Raw genomic sequence first — 22,859 nt, 5'->3', positions numbered from 1 at the left:
TTAATATTCAAAGATATTAATAGTGATTGCATCTACCTTTAGCATTATTACGGAGTATGAATCGATAGCAGAATATGCTAATAGCTTTCCGCAAAATACTGCAGCATTAATGGACATGATTGATTTTATGAAAAACGTTGAGAATTATACTTTGAAACTGTTAGAAGAACAACTGTACGATGTTCTTGAAAATATAGTATTTTTATCGAATTATTGGCTCCTAACTAATGATGAAATTCGCAACAATAATACAGCGTTTCAATGGTATTATAAGATGTCAGAAATTGTAGAGAAGAATAAGCTGTTTATTGAAAAGAAAACCCAAGAATTTCAAGAGTCACTTAAAGGTAAATGAAAAGTTATAGATAATTAAGCTAATTAAACGCGTGTATAATTATAAACAATAATTATCATTGATAATGAAGCAAGGTATCTGAAGTTTAACAAGGAGTTAGATAACCAAGCTAAGCATGTCGAAGAATATCAATATTTTGGAGACATTGAAGACATATTCCGATATCAGAGAAAGGCACAAAATTTAGATAATAAACTGATAAGCGCTATGGAAAAAATTGATAAATTTAATGAAGAAGAAACTGCATACCAGTGGAAAACTACGCAATATCCTTTAAGAAGACAGATCGCTCAACGTTTAGCCCCGTATAAAAAATTGTACGATAGCGGCTGTGACTTTTTATCGAAATATGAAAAGTGGACGACATCGACCATTGGCTCGTACGATCCTGAAGAAATTGAGAACGACGTATCTGCAGGTTTCAGGTGTTTAAACCTCCTATTATATTTGAATTATTGTCTCAAATTAGCATTAACATTATAATATTTGAAACGAATATTTGGCGTTGAAATAGTCTCGTTGTAAAATAAAAACTCCATACAATATAAGTTATTATTGTTTGTTATTTGTTATTTTAGAAAAGACGTTGAAAATAATTTAATTAGGCAATTTATTCAATGCTAAATATAAATTTCAGAACAATATTCAAACTTGAGAAAACCTTTTCCGAAACTGCGCCAAAACGACTCGCAATAAGCATTCGCACGAAAATGGAAGATTTTAAGCATCGTATGCCCATAATAATGACTCTAGGAAATCCTGGACTGAAAGAACGACATTGGCAGGAAATATCGGAGATTGTAGGATTTAAAATTAAAGTTGACGAGAGTATGACGCTTAAAAGAGTCTTGGACATGAATCTTGACGGTTTCATTGAAAATTTTGAGAGTATTGCCGAATCAGCGTCCAAAGAAAATACTTTAGAAAAAACTTTAATAAAGATGGAGAAAAATTGGGTCGATGTGAATTTTACCCTAAGCCCTTATAAAGATAGCGGATCTTATGTTGTTTCTGCAGTTGACGATATTCAATTGACGCTCGACGATCATATTATGAAATCCATGATCATGAAGAATTCATTATATATGAAACCATTTGAGGAGCAAATTTTGTAATTTTTCTCAATTCTAATTCAACACATAAGTAAGATTATTATTAAAGATTTAGTTGCAATTAATGCAGAATAATCCACGGTATACTTTACAATGCAACGCAAATGTTTAATAATAATAACTTTATATTAAATGTAACGACATAAAATGAAGTGTCCTTTTTTTTTTTTCTGGTTCATACCACTTGAATAATAAAACGATTTTCTTTTACATTCGTATGTAGAGCTTGGGAGAGAAAACTTTCTTTGCTACAAAGTATACTTGATCAGTGGCTAGCTGTTCAAAGTACCTGGATGTATCTCGAGCCAATTTTCTCATCGCCGGACATACAGCAACAAATGCCGGAGGAAGGAAAAAAGTTCTCCGTCGTTGACAAGTCGTGGAAAGACATAATGAAAAATATTTTAAACAATCCGCGTGTCTTAGCGGTTATCGAGATTGAGAAACTTTTGGAAAGGTTAAAGAAGAATTATGCTTTGCTCGAATTAATTCAAAAAGGTCTCAACGCATATTTGGAAAAGAAACGTCTCATATTTCCAAGATTTTTTTTCTTATCGAATGATGAATTATTGGAGATTTTATCGGAAACTAGAGATCCAACACGGTATGTCCTTTGATTTTTAATTTTAAACATTACACGAGTACACGAGCGCCTGATATTTCACTAATTTGTATTTATTATAAGAAATTCGACTCATCTTATATATTGTTTCTTACTTACACTAATGATAAATTTGTAAAAATAAAATTCACGAGGCTTACCGAGCATTCAAATACGATTTTTTCATTCTTCATAATCATTATTCGTTCGATAGAGCTTTTACTGTTTGTTCTTTATGTCGATACATTTTGATATTGCAACAGTGCTATAATGGCGGAACAAAATTGAAAAAAAAAAAGCAAAAAAAAAAAGAAAAAGTACAAACGCATAATGATTATAATATATACTTTATAGTTAGTAGTTGGAACTACTGGCTATATTTTATTTGCTACCACATCAAATAGTCCATCCATTATCATCTCCCATAGAATAATTTTTCAATAACAATAAACTGTATTATATATAGCATATTAGATATAGCATATATTATTTATTATTCGCAATCAAATGACACAAATAGACATTTTGATTAATTTTTTTTGCATTTGGAAAACATTCGAGCTCTATCGGTAAATTTTGTCAATCATTGTTGCTTATCGAATCATTTACAAATTACTAATCACAGCATTTAATATGGGAGTTGATTTTAGTGGCTTCGCATTTACTTAACTTAATTAACTTAATTTGACTTAACAACTGCAATTTTATCGGAAAACGATTCCTACAATTCCTATAACTTGGCGTATTTCTACAGAGTTCAGCCCCACTTGAAAAAGTGCTTCGAGGGTATCGCCAAACTGACGTTCGACGACGACCTGAACGTGTACGAGATGGGCTCGTCGGAGGGTGAGTTGGTGCCCCTCTGCGACATAATCTCGACGGTAGCGGCACGCGGTCAGGTAGAGAAGTGGCTCATCGACCTTGAAATTGGCATGAAAAAGAGCATAAAGGACAGAGTGAATAAGGCCATCGACGCTTATCCGACGAAGCCGCGAACAGTTTGGGTTCTCGAATGGCCCGGACAAACGGTCCTCTGTGTCGGCCAGCTCTTTTGGACCTTACAAATCGAGCAGGCTATGAGGGAGGAGGGCCTCGAAGGACTCAAGAGGTACTACCAACAGTGCCAGCAGGAGCTCCATGACATCATATTGATCATACGAGGGAAACTATCCAAGCAGAATCGAGTTACCCTAGGTGGGTCAGGCATACGATTCATTTATGCATTTGCACTTTTCATTACAACAAACACGTTGTAACTGCAAAGAAATCAATTCGCTTTAAAATATTTAAGATGGTATTTCATATTTCATACAAAAAAAAAAAAAAACATTATCTTGTACATATCGAGGCTATATTTTGAGATAAAAACTGTAAAATAGAATAATTTCACCAATAAAAGTAAGATAAAAATCGCGAATTTATATAATTTTTTAATAATAGTACATATATAATGGGTCTTATAATGAATTGTCTCTCCATTATCATTAATAATTACGTATTTTTAACAAACTTTAAAAAAAAAAAAAAAAAATTAAAAAATAAATAAATAAGTAAATAAATAATCTTAAAGTTAGATTTATTAAAAGAATCATGTAATCCGAAGTACTAATCAGTATAAATTATTATTTTTAGAGGCACTGGTAACATTAGATGTTCATGGTAAAGATGTTCTTCTTGACTTATGCAACAACAATGTTGTAGATAGTAATGATTTTAACTGGCTTTCTCAACTTAGATATTATTGGATGGTAAAGAATATTTATAATTTCATTTTTTTTTTTTTTTTTTAAACTTAATTAATCGGACGATATCCGATATGGGCGTCGTCATTATAAATTAATAAGTCATTAATAATCGAGCACCATTGCATTCGGATAAAAGCATAATTATTCATTTAAAAATTTTAAAAAGATCAAAAAATCATTATATATTTTATAATTGGGTGAATAAGCTTTTAAAAATATAAGAATTCCATAGTAAATCATGATAATTTGGAATAAATCAATGTTAAGATTATGATTTAAGATATATGTTAAATAAAAAAAGATAAAATTTTAACGAAATATAGAATTAATATCTTGTTTAAATTCCCTTTGAATTGGCGTGTGAAGTTAAGTTATTTATTTATTTACTTATTGAATTGGAATATTTAAATCGGGTTGGGAAATGCTCATTTATTAAGTGTCAATTTTAAAATCCAAATTATGAAATATATAAATGAAACAGTTATTTAGTATTTTTCATAAAACAAAATGAATATACCTGGTATATATATATATATATATGTATATTATTTTTTTTAATTTAATTTATTACACTTTACTATCATAATCTACAATGATGCAATTAAAATATTAAATTGCAATTGTACCACGTGATTGAGAATATTAACATTATTAGAACAAAATTGAAAAATCTAATCATCATAATCTTATTATTATTAATTTCAGGAAGATGATAATATGTGGACGTACATGATAAATTCACACCTGGGTTACGGGTATGAGTACCTGGGTAATACCGGACGTCTCGTTATAACTCCTTTGACCGATAGGTGCTATCGTACGCTTTTTGGTGCCTTAAGTTTACATTTGGGAGGTGCGCCCGAAGGCCCAGCTGGTACCGGAAAGACCGAAACTACGAAAGATTTGGCTAAGGCTGTGGCCAAGCAGTGCGTCGTATTTAATTGCTCCGACGGTTTAGATTATATCGCTTTGGGTAAATTCTTCAAGGGATTGGCTTCTTGTGGAGCTTGGTCTTGCTTTGATGAATTCAACCGTATTGATCTTGAGGTACTTTCTGTCGTCGCTCAACAAATTCTGACAATTCAACGAGGAATAAACTCGGGACACGATAAGATGTTCTTTGAAGGCACAGAAATTTCATTGGATCCAAGTTGTGCTGTCTTTATTACTATGAATCCAGGATATGCAGGAAGATCAGAGTTGCCAGATAATTTGAAAGCTTTATTTAGATCTGTAGCTATGATGGTGCCAGATTATGCTCTTATATCTGAAAATACTCTATACTCATATGGGTTTTACAATGGTCGACCACTGTCGATTAAAATTGTTACGGCTTATAAACTTTGTTCGGAGCAACTAAGTAGTCAATGTCATTACGATTATGGCATGAGAGCAGTGAAGTCTGTTCTAGTTGCAGCAGGAAATTTGAAATTGAGATATCCAGAAGAATCCGAAGACATACTACTACTAAGAAGTATCAACGATGTTAATTTACCGAAATTTCTTAGCCAAGATTTGCCATTATTCCGAGGTATTTATCTATCGATCTACATATGATCGATATATATATATATATATGTGCGTGGTTTTTTTTTTGTTGCCAATCTGCAGGTATTGCTTCGGATTTGTTTCCAAATGTCAAATTGCCTGATCCCGACTATACATATTTAAATGCTTGCGTAAAAGAGGCTTGTATCGCAGCTAATCTTCAGTGCACAGACTTCTTTCTGAAAAAAATTCAGGAAATATATGAAATGATGATAGTCAGGCACGGCTTCATGATCGTCGGTTTGCCATTTGGTGGGAAAACCTCGGCCTATCGAATACTCGCTGATGCCCTGCGTATACTCGAAGAGAAGGGTTTGATGGATGAGCATCGCGTCGAAATAACTGTTATCAATCCGAAATCCATAACTATGGGCCAACTCTATGGGCAATTTGATCCTGCTTCCCACGAATGGAAAGATGGAATTTTAGCCGTTAGTTACAGAGCCTTTGCTACGTCTCAAAATGCAAATAGAAAATGGTTGATATTTGACGGCCCTGTCGATGCTATTTGGATTGAGAATATGAACACAGTATTGGATGATAATAAGAAATTATGTCTCATGTCTGGGGAAATTATTCAATTGGCATCAACCACGAATTTAATTTTCGAACCAATGGATCTTGAAGTGAGTACATTTTTATTTAGTTTCAGAGAGAAAAAAAAGTATTTAGTTTTACAAGAATTTATACATACATTCTTTTGAATATTTTGATTTTTGTTGCTTTTTGAACAAACAATTGACATTTATTTAAGCTTGAACTTATAAATATATATAAGTTATTGAATTCTTTCATTACTTATTTAAAATAAACATAGGATTATTCTTTTAAAACTATTTATGTGCCTATAATTTTTTCAATCAAATTATATTCTTTACGAATAAGAAGAAACAGTATGTTCGAAAATATTTATTAGCGATTGAATTATTTATTAGAGTTTAAATATTCTTCGAGCAAATTCTGAAACGTATTAAACTTAAAGAATTTTTTTTTATTCTCTATATATGTAAATGATATTACATTAAAAATAATATATATATATATATTTATAACGAAATTTCGAGTAAATATCTTCGAAAAAAGTGTTGATAGTTGGTTGTTAAAAATTCTAAATTGAAAATAATAGTATATTTTAATAGTAAATTTTAAGCCCTTATTGATTTTACGTATGATAGCTTAATATTTTACCACCCGCTATATAATAGCAGTATATTTGGATAATAAAGAAACTTTTAATTAATTCAAAATTCATATAATCGTCTAGAAAATCCTTGAAATAAAACTTATAAAACCATGTATTTATTTATTTATTTATTTATTTATTTTTTATTTTATTTATTTATTTATTTTTTTTTTTTGAAACATTTCTAAAGAGATGTATTTATAATACTTAACAAATTATTTGAAAAATGTCCATTACTATTGTCCATTGTATGTAAATAACCAATTATTCGAGTAACTCGAGCAAGCATTGCTTATTATTAACGCGAAACCAAGTTACCAGTTAGAGCAGTAAGACAAGAATTCAGAATTAAAATGCAAACGCATCTAATATTTTGGTAAAAATTCTGTAGAGACTAGCTACGACCATCGCACATTATTCATTGATTCTGGTTACACAATTATAGGCAAATGGGTTAGAGGTGACAGTGTGCAATAATAGCTAATGCGCCATTCAAGTGAATTAGCCTACATTATTAGCCTGTTTATTTAATTAGAGTTTTGACCGAGTTTATTTAAGACCCTTTATCAACTGTTTTTGTTTTTGTTTTGTCTTTGTTTTGTTTTGTTTTTGTTTTTGTTGTACTTTGTTTTGTTTTGTTTTGTATTGTTTTGTCTTTGTTGTACTTTGTTTTGTCTTTGTTTTTGTCTTTGTCTTTGTCTTTGTCTTTGTCTTTGTTTTTGTTTTTGTTTTTTTGTTTTTGTTTTGTTTTTGTTTTTGTTTTTGTTTTTGTTTTTGTTTTTGTTTTTGTTTTTGTTTTTGTTTTTGTTTTGTATTGTTTTGTTTTGTGCTCATTGATAGCCGTATACCGCTTTCTTTTTTAATACACTTCCAATACAAGTATTATTGATTTATTGAATTAATACATATACGTCTATTATTAATTTATTACGTATATTGAGTATATTTAGACGCGTGCACGCACACGAACGCACCCATATACGTATATGAAATGTATATGTAATCTTATATAATGTGTTTGGTGTTAAAAATGATAAGAGTAAGTAATTCGGAGGGAAAAATTTTTGGACTGAAATTTAATGGTTTGGTAAAATAATTTATTTAGGTAGCATCGCCTGCAACGGTATCAAGATGTGGCATGATTTATATGGAGCCCGTTTCTCTAGGCTGGGAACCACTTTTACAATCATGGTTTCACGTTTTACCAAAGACTTTAAGTGGCCATATAAAGAACCATTTGAAGGATATGTTTCTTCGATTTTGTTCAGCTATATTACACTTCATTCATCGTTGTGACGTTAAGGTAACGTATATCATACAAACATTAATTATAAATTAAAAAATAAATAACAACGCTTTCATAATATTACAATGTTTTTATAATTAGATAAATGCACGGGTAGAAATTATATTGAGTAAAAATGCCTATATTAATAGGTATAGTTGTTTAAATAAATTTTTAAGTGTATACATTTTTGTTAGGAAATCATAAGTATGCCAGACGCGAACTTAGTGCGCTCTGTAATGTATTTTTTCGATTGCTTCAGCGATGATTTTAAAAATGTATCGTATATTGAAAATAATTCGGATTTAGATATAAGAGGTCAAATTGAGGTACGTAAAATGTATTTGTATTAATAATAATACAGTATTATTTATAAAATATCGTAATTTGATCATTTTTAGGGTTGCTTTTTCTTTTCTTGTATTTGGGCAATGAGCAGTACAATTTTCGTATCATATCGATCGAAATTTGATATATTATTTCGTGGTTTAATTGAAAATGAGCTACCTTCGGATGTCAAGGAATTATTCTTCTTGCCCGATACAATAGTAAATCCCACAAAATCGTATGTGAATAGCATTCCCGCCGAAGGACTCGTACATGATTATAAATTCATTAAAGAGGGAAAAGGAAAGTGGGTATTATGGACGGATGATCTTCTTAATGATCCACCAATTCCTCGCGATATACCAGTTAATCAAATTATTATTTCGACCATTGAAACAGTTCGCTATTTCTACTTATTTAAAATGCTCGTTTGTCACCAAAAACCAGTACTTCTAGTTGGTCCAACTGGAACTGGAAAATCTGCTTATATTAAAGACTTTTTACTGAATAAAATTAATCCAGATGTTTATAAAACATTATTTATAACATTTTCTGCGCAAACGACGGCAAATCAAATACAAGATATAATAATGAGCAAATTGGATAAAATAAGAAAATCAGTTTACGGAGCTCCTCCTGGTAAGAATTTTTTTTTTTCCAATTATTTAACGCATTATTTACCGTTTATTATTATATTTGTATGCGTAATTTTATATATTATAAGTCAAAATTTATGCAAATATCGTAAGCTTTCTTATAATATAATAATATCATTAATTGAAATGTCATACTATGATATTTGCCAACTTTTACCGACTAAAAAATTATCGAATATATGTAAAAATATAAAATTAAATTGTTTTTTTTTTTTTTTTTATTCAAAGAATAAAGAACTTTTGTTCTATTATATATTGACCTTCTCGTTGTCTCTGTCTTTCGCGCGCGCGCGCGCGCGCGCACACACACACACACACACACACACACACACACACACACACACAAACTCACTCTCACTCTCAATCTTCACCCTCATTCTCACCCTTGCTCTCACTATTGCATGCACTTTCTTTCTCTTCATTTTCGAAATTGAAAGTAAATAAAAATGAGGCAATGCCGTAAAAAAAAACTGAGATTTCAATTCATTTAAACGAACAATGAAATCGCAATGAAGGGTACGCATGTGATAAAAGTAATTGGCACGTTACAACCCATCATCAAACAGATATATTACATTCTCTAAAACCAATATCTCTTTTTTCTTTTAAAAAGAAATCTCTTTTGTAATTTTTTAAGCCAAGATATTTTACGTTTATTGTTAACAATAGAATCGCGAAATATAAAACAGTTCGTGTTTTGAATATTATTCTCAAAGTAAGAAAGAAATAAAGAAAAAGAAAAAACAATTATTTCTGGTTATAGACGATTTAAGGATAACTAACGAATTTTTAACATTAAGTTACCGACTAACGAGAATATTGGAAAATTAATGTACATTTACCGAATTGTCGATATCTAAATGATAACTCTCATATATCTGTAAACGCTTCTCTTTCACTTTTTTCATTATACAATGTCATATTAAAATTAAATTTAAGTGTTATTTTATATTTAAAATTTAGATGAAATTAATAGTATTTTTACTTGAGTAGGTAATTATCGTGGGCATTACTTATATAGAATGATCATAATAGCTAATGTACAATAAGATGTTTAGAAAATTTCATTTATAATAGAACGATCAAATTCAAAATGACGTATGAATTGTAAACAAAATACCAAGTATTGATATTAAGTAAATAACTAGCGATCGCGAAAGCCTTGTTAGTCACTTATATTTCAATGAACGTCTTATCGATTAATTACATATTTATTTTTAAACGTTGGGCGCGGCGTTTCTCGAGTGTTTTAATTAATGACCACGTTAACTCTCTGTTTAACCTTTCCGTATAATTAATATGATATAACGAGAATGCATACTCTGCCTGTCCACATGCCTGACATTAAATAAAAAAATTAAATAAAAATTTAATTGCAATAATTGGATACAAACGATAATGACCGGAATATCGATAATAATTTTACAATTATAAGATATAATATTGAAATTTATGAAATTGTAAAGTATAAAAATTATAAATTATAAAATATAAATTGAAGAATTATAAGATTTAAGAATATAAAATATTTTTAAAATGTAAATAATGTAAAGATGTACAGTAAGTAATCCCTTCAACATTGAATTTGTCGTATTTTAATTTCAATATTTTTTACATTAAACATATAAATAAATATATATGTCATTTCTGAAAGCGCCTGTTCTTCCATCCACTATAATAATTCACTCGTTAATTTATTAATTAATCATTCGACGAAGAATTACAATGACGTTAAATGAATTTTTTTATAATAATTCTTTTAAAATGCTATTTTATTAAAACTAAGAGCGAAAATAGAAATAAAATTGAAATTTTGCATTTTAATTTTACAGACCAATTTTGGGTAATTTTCGTGGACGATGTTTCTATTTCACAAAAAGAAGAATATGGAGCGCAACCACCAATCGAATTGCTTCGGCAATGGTTGGATCACAGTAATTGGTATGATCGTAAAAATCTGGTGCCAACGCGACTTGTAAATATGCAGCCAATATGTGCGATGCTTCCACCTTCTAGTGGAAAGGACGTGACGCCGCGATTTAAGCGGCATTTCTTCACATTATGTATATCAGAATTCGAAGATGATGTTATGGTTACAATATTCAGTAAAATTCTTGCCTGGCACATTGATGCTCAAAATTTTCCCGAAATTTTTCAAAGCTACATTGACGAGATCGTTCGAGGGACTTTGGATGTCTATAAAGACGCTTTGAAGTTTCTTTTACCAACTCCTACGAAATCCCATTACTTATTCAATCTCCGAGATTTCTCAAGAGTTATTCAAGGAATATTATTGTCAAGCCCAGCATCGACAGGCAATCTGGTAACATTTATCCTTAGATAATTGTATCGAGTTAATTTGTCAAGAATTTTTAAAAACAATCTGTTTCGTTAGAAACTCAAAAAAAAGCTACTTCAATATATCTCGTAGAAAATTATACGATAAATTTCATTAGATTTTCAGATAATACATTATATACAGGGACATTTTCTATTATTTTAAATTGTTTTAAATGAAAGTGTCGTATGATTACATACAATAAGACAGTTTATTAGAATTTTTCAGAAATTAATTCATAATTATCATCCTTATGTATTGATCATAAAAGAAAAAAAAAACAAAACAAAACAAAAAACAAAACAAAACAAAACCAAAAAAAAAAGAAAAAAAAAGAAAAAAAAAAGTTTCTTTGTAATATTCTTATAATAATAAAAGGATTTCTTTTATTTATAGCTACAATTAAAAAGATTATGGGTTCATGAATTACTTAGAGTATATGGCGATCGTTTAGTCGACGATGCCGATAATACTTGGCTAGTTGAAAACATTCGTAATGTATTGTTAAACAGAATGGAAGAGAATTTAGATGAACTATTTTCGGATTTCGCTAGCGAATCTAATTCCGTAATATCATCATTGAATCAGATAATAATAACAATAAATTACAAATAAATGGTAATATTAAATAAACGCATTGCATATGTCATAGATTACCGACTTGGAATTGAGAAATCTAATATATTGCAATTTTCAAGAGCCTAATACTGATACGAAACTATATTCGGAAGTATCGAATATAGATAAATTGACATCAGTTGTGGACCAATATTTGGAAGAATATAATGCCGTTTCTAAGAAACCAATGAATCTAGTACTTTTTAGGTAAGGCCCTTGTAATTTAATTGTTAAAGTGAAGTAATTTTGAAAGCAGCCCAGCGTAAGTTCTCTATGACGATTTACCAAACGCTCTATTATAAACTTTCAACTAATTCGATTAAATATATTTTTTAATTAATTAATAATATAATATTCAAATAAATCGACATAATAATAATTCAAATAATAAAAGATGTTATGTTTTTATTTGCATTTCCTAGATTTGCGATCGAACATCTTTCGAAAATCAATCGAATTCTGATGCAACCCAGTAGTCATGCTCTGCTTATTGCAGTTGGCGGCTCTGGATGTCAATCATTGACGCGCTTGGCTGCTCATATCTCTGATTATGATTTATTTCAAATTGAAATCTCAAAGACATACGGCGTTACCGAATGGCACGACGATTTGAAGGACATTTTATGCAAGACAGCCTGGTTTGAACAGCACGTGGTCTTCTTGTTTACCGACGTTCAAATAAAAGAGGAATCGTTTCTTGAGGATATTAGCAATTTGTTAAATTCCGGCGAAGTGCCCAATTTATTTACCTCGGATGAGAAAATTGACATCTGCGAAAAGATGCGGCAGATTGATCGACAGCGTGACAAATCTCAGCAAACCGATGGTACTCCCAATGCTCTCTTCAACATGTTCCTTCAAATCCTTAAAGACCAGTTGCACGTCGTAATATCCATGTCGCCAATTGGTGATAAATTTCGCGTTAGAATTCGCAAATTTCCCGCCCTTGTTAATTGCTGCACTATAGATTGGCTGCAGCCGTGGCCCGAGGACGCATTGACCGCCGTAGCTACTAAGTTTTTAGATAAAATTGAGCTCTCGGCCAGCGAGAAATCAGCCTGCATCGACATGTGCCAGATTTTTCATACATCGACGCAAAACGTGTCTAAAGAATTTTTTGCACGCACCAAGAGGCATAATTACGTAACGCCCACGTCGTATTTGGAATTGATTAATACGTTTATCAAGATATTGCAACAGAAGCGCAAGGAAGTCCTGGGGAGAAAAAAGAAATTTATAGTTGGCTTAGAGTCGCTTAATAATGCTCATATAGAAGTTAAGAAAATGAAGAAAAATCTCATAGAACTGCAGCCAAAGTTAATCGAGGCTACCAAAGATGTTCAAAAAGTATTGAAAACTATTCAAACAGAAACAGCCGAAGCCGCGAAAATTGAACAAATTGTTAAAAAGGACGAGGAAGCGGCAATGGTAGAAGAAAATTTTAATTATAATAATTTTTTTACTATTATCCTGATATCACGGCTAAATTTAACGTGAGCGCGAACTGGAAACAATTTTTTCAGGCCGTAGCTGATGCCGCGGAAGCCATTAAAGCCGAGTGCAATGCAGATTTGAAGGAAGTTTTGCCAATTTTGAATGCAGCTAATCACGCGCTAAATACCTTAACTCCGCAAGACATTCAAATTGTTAAAGCTATGAAGAATCCTCCTGCTGGCGTCAAGCTCGTCATGGAAGCTATTTGCATTTTAAAGGTTAATTTTTCACATTACTTTTACGTTTAAAGTACAATTAGTTGTATGAGTATGATTAATTGGTATTGGTAAAATTTATTAGCGATTCGTGAATAATGAGCATAGCCAAATATTAAAGAAAGTCCTTAAATCCGCGCTAAAGACAAGTCTATATGCCCAAATTATATATCATATAACAATAGTTAGATAACAATAGTTGATTTAAACAAAATATCGCAGGATGTTAAACCAGATCGGGTACAGGGAGAACTTGGAAGAATGGTGGACGATTATTGGAAACCATCGTTGCGCGTTTTAGGTGACATCAAGTTCCTCGACAGTCTTCTCTCATTTAACAAAGACAATATTCCCGAGCGAATAATAACGAAAATTCGCACATCCATACTAACAAATCCAAACTTCGATCCTGATAAAATTCGTAATGCTTCGACGGCATGCGAGGGTCTATGTAAATGGGTCATCGCTGTGTCAGAGTACGAGAAAGTGGCCAAAGTTGTGGCTCCAAAGAAGATCGCCTTAACAAAAGCTAAAGCCAGCTATGCTTACGCTATTTCTGGCGTTGAAGTAAAGCGAGCCAAACTTCGAGAAGTCCAAAAAGCAGTGGATGAACTTCAGAAATTGCTGGAAAGTCGTCAAAACGATTATCAACAGATGACCGACGAGGTGGCGCTCTGTCAAGAAAAGCTCCAACGGGCTGAGGATTTGATTCGTACGTATTATTTCATCGTAAGCCTTTGTCATTATTTGATGCAACATTACCGACAAAATTCTGAAATGTACATAGAATAATATAGTCGCGATTATTTATTGCTTATATAATAACTAATTGCTTAATATTTATCTATTTCGTCTGCTGTATATTGATAAATAGTATAAATTATCCTGAATGTCGTTGTATTCGCGAGGCGATCGAATATATTAGGAATACCGTATTTTCTTCTAGGCTGCTTGGGTGGCGAACGCACTCGTTGGTCCGAAATCGCAAAGACCCTGGGCATCCGTTACGATAACTTGACGGGTGACATATTAATCGGCGCTGGCATCATCGCATATCTCGGCGTCTTCACAGCTTATTACAGGCAAAAACAGATCGACAAATGGATAACCGTTTGCATGAATTTTAACTTAGTATGCACCCAAGACTTTCAATTATCTCATATATTGGGCGAGCCCTTGACGATACGCGCCTGGAATATCTTCGGTCTACCCACCGATCTCTTCTCCATCGACAATGCCATTATCGTCAAGTATTCCCAACGCTGGCCTCTGATGATCGACCCGGAGGGCCAAGCAAACAAGTGGATCAAAAATCTTGAAAAATCCGCAAACATCCATGTAATCAGATTCACTCATTTGAATTACATGAGGGTATTGGAGAACGCTATTCAATTTGGCCAGCCAGTGCTCCTCGAGAATATTGGCGAAGAGCTGGACGTTGCACTGGAGCCACTCTTATTGAAGCAAATTTTCAAATCGAGTGGCTCCAACTGCATTCGATTAGGAGATTCGGTAATCGAATATAATGATAAATTCAGGTGAGGATGCACGCAGGGCTTGTAAATACAATTATATCATCATTACATGGACTTGTTTATTAAGTGATCAGTAATTAATACCCCGTCCGACTCCCCATACGATATACGATACTACAAATACAATATTATTACAAAATATCTTAACAGGAGTCAAAGTAAGAAATGCCTATCATTGATTTGATTAAACATTATGTAAAATTTTAAACGAAGATGATATAAAATTAATTGCACCTTATATTTTCAAATTCACTTCTCTTTTGTCAATTGCTTAACAAACAATTGCTTAACATTGACGAAAATTGACTAAGTAAAGCCTTCTTCTTTTTTTTTATCAATACGAATATTCTGTTTATTGTTACACGTATGTTACATAGCACGAGCGTAAAAAACTTGGCAGCATTTTCTGTGCAATAAATAAGCATATAAGCATATTTAAAAATCAGTCGAGAAAAGAAAATATATTAAGTCTCATCCTTTACTCCCATGCCCCATTGAGGTTTCTTTTTTTTCTTCTTCTCTTTTTTATTTTTTTTTTTATTTTATTTTTTTTTTCTTTTTGAATTTTTTTATTAAAAGTCTTTGTATTGGTCTATTCTAAATACAAATATATATATATATATATATATATATATATATATATGTTATGTTTAATTATAAGCTTAATATATGTAGTAAAGTAATAAATTATAATGATTAATAGGTTATATATAATAACGAAACTTAAAAATCCACATTACTTACCGGAAGTAACCGTTAAAGTGACATTAATAAACTTTATGATTACACCAATTGGCTTAGAAGATCAACTTTTGGGAATCGTAGTTGCTAAAGAAAGACCAGATTTGGAGTCGGAAAAGAATCAGTTGATAGCACAGAGAGCAAAAAATGAAAAGTAAATGTATAATTAACGTTAAAAAAAAAAAAAAATTATTGCAAACTATTCAAATGAAACTAAAACATGAAATAAACAATTAGATTTCATTACGTATTATGTATTATAAAATACGTGAATACGAATTTTTAAAAAAAAAAATGACTAACATTATGATATACAATAATTTCTAATGTAATTTTTAAGTAAGTTCTCAACTATTTTATTTTCATCAACGATTTGGTTAGCGAATGTACTTGTGACACTAAATCAAATTTACTTGGGGATGAAGAATAATTTCCAATAATTTTTGAGTAATATAAAGTGTATAAAAATAAAGTAGTCTAATGTAACGTAATATCATAATAAAGTGAGTAATATAAATTTAAATCCAACAGAACTTTGAGCGATATTGAAGATAAAATATTAGCAGTTCTTTCGGAATCCGATGAAAACATTCTTGATGATCAAACAGCAATTAATATCTTGAGTTCCTCAAAGTTATTATCTAACGAAATTAAAGCCAAACAGGCTTCCGCAGAAATTACAGAAAAGTCTATCGATGAGACGAGACTGCAATATACAATAATCGCCAGTTACAGCACAATTCTGTTTTTCACAATTGGTAAATCATAATACAAAAGCATTAATTTATGTCCCATGTCTATCTATTATTAAGTATATAAAACAATGTTGATTATTATTATTACAAAATTTTACATAATATGCTCAACATAACAAATACAAAAGCTATTAATAATAATTAAGAGGCATTGAAAATATCAAAACTAGTCGATGATAAGTTTTTAACGATATTTTTCATTTCTATTACTCTCTATTTTACTCTCTATACAGTTCTTCATGTATTAAAGGTACTCAATTTATTATAGTAAATGTCAAATTATTTATACAAATTGAAAGTATATTAGAATTTTTTACTATTTCATTCGTTTCTATTATTACCTATATATTAGATACCTGAAAATCTCTTCTAATCTATATGATAAATTCACATTTACTCCAAAATAAATTGCAAATAATACTAATTAGGAAATATTGTACTTTTATAGAGTTTTTTTATGTAGTTTTAATTACAAATTAAGTTTAAGAACTTTTCAAAATTATAAATATTAGAAAAGAGAAACGCACGTTAAAACTACAACTATATTATCATAAACGATAAATGCTTTTTCTCTAAATTAAAATATTTACTTTTTACGTTAATTCTAAGCTCGAGTATTAAATATTTTTATATAGATTTTTAATGCTAAAAGAAAAATTTAATCTGTTTTTATGAATCGTATCGTATCTGTTTATCATGAAGATTTATTTCATTCTTTAACTAGTGTTTTCTCCTTTTTCCCATAATTTTATAAAAGGTAAAATAGCATTGGAATATTTATACAAGTTTAAAATTCTAAAAAAATCTCCGTGTACAATATAATACCGATGACTTCATTAATACAAGCATACCCTACCATTATCCTATTAAATTAAAAATATTTATTGTATATGCAATATGTAATTTAATTATTGGTACTTTTATAAAGCTTCATTAGCCAACATTGACCCGATGTACCAGTACTCGCTAGTGTGGTTTGTGAATCTTTTCGTGAGCACAATTAGCAATACGAAGCCTGTCGACGATATAGATCAACGTCTCGAGGATCTAAAAGAGTCTTTCACGTATTCATTATATGTGAATATCTGTCGTTCACTTTTTGAAAAAGACAAGCTACTTTTCTCCCTCATTCTCCTTATCAATTTGCTCAACAAACAAGGAAAAATGTCGAACACAAAGTGGATATTTTTCCTCAGTGGAGGCGTCGGACTCGAAAATCCCTACCCAAATCCAGCAAAGTGGCTCCCAATCAAATCCTGGGATGAAATCTGTCGGTTGAACGAACTTAACGGTTTTGAGGTATACGTCAATTACTTCAAAGAAGCTTTAGATTTCAATTTTTCTAACTATAATAGTTTGTGGAAATAAAAATTATGCTATTTCAAAAAGTTGAAAATTTTATTTCCAGAAAATACGTTCGTCATTTGAAGAAGACATTGAGAGTTGGAAAGTAATTTTCGATGCCACGGATCCTCATTTCCTAAATTATCCAGCTCCGTTTGACAATCTTACTCTTTTCGAAAAATTACTTGTCCTTCGCTGTCTTCGTTATGATAAAGTTATTCCGGCAGTTCAATGTTTCATTGAAGGTACGCTATAGAGTATTTATTGATTGGATTGAAGTTAAAACATTGATTGTAACATTTATTTTTCAAATAATCTTTCTCAACTGTTATTTATGTCGAATAATTTTTTCAACATACAATTCAATTTCCGTACTACTGTTACATTTTAAAGACTATTAAATTAGATTTTCAACTAATATTGTTAATTAAAGTAAAATTTCTATTTTAAACGCAACTTAATATAATAATATATGATTATAAATATTATTTTAGAATTTTCCAATATGCTATCCGCATTATATTTTATTATTATAAAATGTTTTTAAACCCATTTTTTTTGTTTTGTTTTTTTTTTTTTTTTTTTTTTAAATTTAATTTAATTAAAATGAATTAAAGTAATTTCAAATCCATGTTTTCATTTAAATAAAAAGTAATAATACTAAACTTATCTTAATACATTTTAGTGACAAAATATTACTTTTCAAAATTGACAATTAAGAAAAGTAATTATAAATATTTCTTGCAAAATTTCAATATAAGGCCGTAAAATATGTACATTTGTATATATATATATATATATATATGTTCATACATATAAATAAATATATAAAAAATATCATTCGTAAGTAAATATGTATATTTCGGAAAACCTAGTTGTTAAATTTACATTGAAGTTAAGTTTAAATTAAATTAAAAATTTTAAATTCAATTTAATTTTAAATTCATTTTCCTCGTTAAATGAAAAGAATTGCCGCACAGTAATTTTGAAGATTCTTGTAACATCAGACAATTTTTTTTTTTTTTTTTTTTTTTTTTTTTTTTTTTTTTTATATCAGATTTTAAATCAAAGGCAATCCTTACGATTTTCGCTCAACTCTTTATTTCTTGAGTTCAAGATAAATCTCGACGGTTCGTCATAAAAATAAATACGCGACTGTAATCCATATAACCATTCGTCCATAACTGTATTTACCGCGAAAGCTTAAGTCCGTTCATAAATCCGATTCAATCTATAGTAATTACCGTTAATTACGAATGAACTAATCGCAACAAAGTAGACATAATGAATTTAAAAAAACGCGTAATTTTCTTATTATCAACCAACCAATGCTCATAATATCCATTCAACATCTATCTATAGCCGAACTAATAAAAGTCGTTTAAAGTTGAAAAAGAGATATTCTTATATATTTTTATGTATACGTAATAACTGTGCTACATAATTATTTCGAGGTCACTATTGATTTAATAATATTTACATCGTAATATTTTATTCCTTTTATATTTGTTAATTGCTATGTAATAAACATTGACACTTGCCTAGCATGAAATTTGTTTAATTATATGATAATGTTTATTGCACGATGATATACTATTTCTTATTTAATTACTTTCAATCAAATTTTTTCTTATTAATATTGCATTGTAATACTATTTAAATATAACACTTTCGCTTAATTTTCTTATTTTAAATATAAAAGTGAATAAAAATAGTCGTTATTTTAATGATATTTTCTAAATAACGTTTAGATAAAAAAATATATATATATATATATATAGATATGTTAAAACATTATAAATTAAATTTCATTCATATTATTAAAAAATATGCTAATACTTTTAAAACTATTAAATAATTTTAGTAATGTATATTTATATAATATATTGCTTATAATGTAATCGCCATTTCATACGTCATTATAAATACTGAAATATTAATGTAATATCTTGAAACGATAGTTTAACGTAAATGAAACAACTTGTTTATAAAATAATTTCAATATATTTCAATATTACGAGAGAAATGTATAATTAAATAAAGTGAAATAGCGTGAGAATTTTATCGATCAATCGTAAATTTATATCGTTTATTCTCAATTTATATAAATATTTCAAGTCTATGATATTCTTATGTAGGTAAACAAAAACTTGCATCATATACACGGAGAATGTAAAAATTCACAAGTAAATTGAAAAAATTAACGAATAACGGATGATCTATACCGAGTGGACAATCCTTGCTTTCCTAACAAATTCATGCTTCATATTATCAACGAATCACCATATCATAAGTGCTGATCGCGTAGTAGTGTGCGAGTGGCGAGAAATTTATATTCCAGATAAAATTTCGTGCTTACATCATTATCCCAAGAAATTCTTGATCCAATTCCATTAATCGATGTTAAACACGTGTTTTCATGCTACATAGATCCCTATAATAATGGATAATCCCGCGTTTCACAGAGGAGCTTGGTAAGAAATATGTGGAGTCACCGCCATTCGATTTGGCCTCATCCTACGCGGATTCGTTCAGCTGCGCACCCCTGATATTTGTGCTGACTCCTGGTGCCGATCCCACGGCCATTCTATTGAAATTCGCCGAGGACCAGGGCTTCGGTGGCAGTCGGCTGAGTTCGCTGTCACTTGGCCAGGGCCAGGGTCCGATTGCCGTCAAACTCATCGACGAGGCCATTAAAAACGGCACCTGGGTCGTGCTGCAGAACTGCCACTTAGCCAAGAGCTGGATGAACACGTTGGAGAAGGTCCTCTCGTAGAAGTATTCTCGTTGTTATTTTAATGAGCGAGCTGTTTGCGTGAGAGATACGTTTGCGCAAAAAATAGAATCGCATCTGCGCTTTCGTATAATACCCGAGTGTCGATAATTTCTGATTTGTGCATACATTGAATTTATTATGCTAATTACTTTAATACGTACTATTGTTGGCTAGTGAAAGCACATATAATCATATCATCATGCTTTGTTGATTAATAATACAGGCGAAATTTAAATTACTTTGCTTTTTTTTCGCATGTGAAAATGATCGATTCAGTGATGAAAAATACCAAACAAATTATTCAATTTTTATATTAACAAAAAAAGTATTATATTTTTATGTAATTTAATAATTTTAGATTTGCGAGGATTTAACACCGGACTCGGTGCATCCCGATTTCCGACTGTGGTTGACAAGTTATCCCTCGGAATATTTCCCCGTTAGTGTTTTACAAAATGGAGTGAAAATAACGAATGAACCACCGAGTGGATTGAGACAAAATATAATAAAATCGTATTTGCAGGTACGCGATTAAAGACATTATAAATTATTTAATCTAAAAAATTTAAATCATATAAATTATAGGATGTTTATCGATGACACTATAGCTTTCACGAATTTTTTTTATGTATCCTGGCACATCATTAACTAACTATCTCATTGGCTAAGAATATATAAATAAATATTTTCAACGATAAAGTTATTTATTGCATATCTATGTGATAATTTCTTTCATTAATAATTATATAAATACTTATATATAAATGGCTATATAGATATGTGCATTTGGCTGTATTTGTCCGTGAATCCTCTAAAATTTAACATACTAACAATATGATTATTATTATTTTCATTATTATGGTCACTGTTGTTATTGATAAAAATGTTAAGCAATATTTCGCGAAAATATTCGAGAAGTTATAAAGATGCGTGGAAAGGAAATATCGATATATATTATTATTAATGCTTTATGATTAAATAAGTAATTAAATTAATAATAATTCTTCGTTATTATGGTGTTAAAAATAAAAAAAAAAATAAAATAAAATAAAAAAATAAATAAAAAATAATTAAAAAAATAAATGAACAAACAAATAAATATGAAACATAGAGATATTCATTTTCATTGAATAAAAGTAAGAGTATAGTGTTGGTAATAAAAATCAATATTCTGTATTAAATTTGAAAGATAAATGTAAATGATAAAGTATTTTCATATTTATATTATTAACGAGATGCAATGTTGGATAATGTGGTTGAGGATATTGAATAAAATGTCGTTGGCACAGGACCCGATATGTGAGCCGGAATTTTTCGAAACACCAAAGCAGAACAGCAATTTCAAAAAGCTACTCTTTGCTCTTTGCTTTTTCCACGCGATTGTGCAGGAACGTCGAAAATTTGGACCAATTGGTTGGAATAATCGATACGAATTCAATGAAACCGACCTACGTATCAGCGCGCAACAACTAAGGATTTTCTTAGGACAATATAATGATGTTCAATTCGCCGCTCTAAAGTATCTTACGGGTATGCACAATGAATTTCTTTCTCTCTTAGTCAAATTAGTCAGAATGTAAAAATTGTTTACAAGTTTAGATCATTTTAATCAAATGCATGCTTGTACTACATATATTTTGATGATTACGTTATTTATAATTAATAGAGTAATTTATTCAAATTTATAAAGGATGCCACAAAGAGGAGAATTTCTCTAATATATCTTATAGAAATTTAATTTATCCATTAAATTACTACTAAAGATTCTCAATTACGTTACTCGATTTTCTACAAAAAATATTAAATAATAACTTTTGTAATATCGTAATACGTATATTAGAATAACGAATTTAATGAATGATGAATTTAATGGATTTCCTTGATATGGGCATCATCAGTTAATAAAACCAGAAATTTTATTCCTTGTATAGACTAAGTCGTTACAATGTTATTATTTTCAATAAGATGAAAATACCACCGACATCGTAGCAAAAATCCGAGATTAAATCGAATTTGCCATAATAAATGTCCAAAATTGTAAATAAAGATCTTAAATTAGCATACAATATTTTTCTATGTTTATAATCGAATGCGTGTAAGCAGTTAAATAGTAAGTGAGATGAAGAAAGTACGTATACTTACGCTTTAAGCGGTCCATAGCCTCGCAATACGCAACACGTATGTATAGTGTGTCATGAAGATAGAGAGAGAGAGAGAGAGAGAGAGAGAGA

General features: G+C 30.1%; 1 protein-coding gene across 1 annotated transcript in view; it reads left to right on the top strand.

Moving 5' to 3' along the window:
• Dhc36C (Dynein heavy chain at 36C) overlaps positions 1–22,859 on the top strand; it is a 29,743-nt gene that overhangs the window by 2,488 nt on the left and 4,396 nt on the right. Inside the window, exons 8-32 of the mRNA XM_011507518.1 lie at positions 43–347; positions 426–780; positions 993–1,466; positions 1,691–2,071; positions 2,823–3,262; positions 3,701–3,816; positions 4,519–5,344; positions 5,425–5,987; positions 7,650–7,847; positions 8,027–8,158; positions 8,231–8,795; positions 10,645–11,135; positions 11,547–11,717; positions 11,803–11,975; positions 12,191–13,196; positions 13,292–13,480; positions 13,700–14,189; positions 14,424–15,015; positions 15,716–15,907; positions 16,285–16,511; positions 17,437–17,807; positions 17,917–18,097; positions 20,318–20,616; positions 20,987–21,151; positions 21,918–22,158. Of these exons, the coding sequence (XP_011505820.1) occupies positions 43–347; positions 426–780; positions 993–1,466; positions 1,691–2,071; positions 2,823–3,262; positions 3,701–3,816; positions 4,519–5,344; positions 5,425–5,987; positions 7,650–7,847; positions 8,027–8,158; positions 8,231–8,795; positions 10,645–11,135; positions 11,547–11,717; positions 11,803–11,975; positions 12,191–13,196; positions 13,292–13,480; positions 13,700–14,189; positions 14,424–15,015; positions 15,716–15,907; positions 16,285–16,511; positions 17,437–17,807; positions 17,917–18,097; positions 20,318–20,616; positions 20,987–21,151; positions 21,918–22,158 (9,143 nt within the window). The remainder of the gene's footprint in view (positions 1–42; positions 348–425; positions 781–992; positions 1,467–1,690; positions 2,072–2,822; positions 3,263–3,700; positions 3,817–4,518; positions 5,345–5,424; positions 5,988–7,649; positions 7,848–8,026; positions 8,159–8,230; positions 8,796–10,644; positions 11,136–11,546; positions 11,718–11,802; positions 11,976–12,190; positions 13,197–13,291; positions 13,481–13,699; positions 14,190–14,423; positions 15,016–15,715; positions 15,908–16,284; positions 16,512–17,436; positions 17,808–17,916; positions 18,098–20,317; positions 20,617–20,986; positions 21,152–21,917; positions 22,159–22,859) is intronic.

Source organism: Ceratosolen solmsi, unplaced genomic scaffold (genome assembly GCF_000503995.2).
Source record: "Ceratosolen solmsi marchali unplaced genomic scaffold, CerSol_1.0 scaffold6, whole genome shotgun sequence".
Taxonomy (NCBI): domain Eukaryota; kingdom Metazoa; phylum Arthropoda; class Insecta; order Hymenoptera; family Agaonidae; genus Ceratosolen; species Ceratosolen solmsi.
The sequence above is the reverse complement of the archived record's forward strand: the minus strand, read 5'-3'. Positions and strand labels throughout refer to the sequence as shown.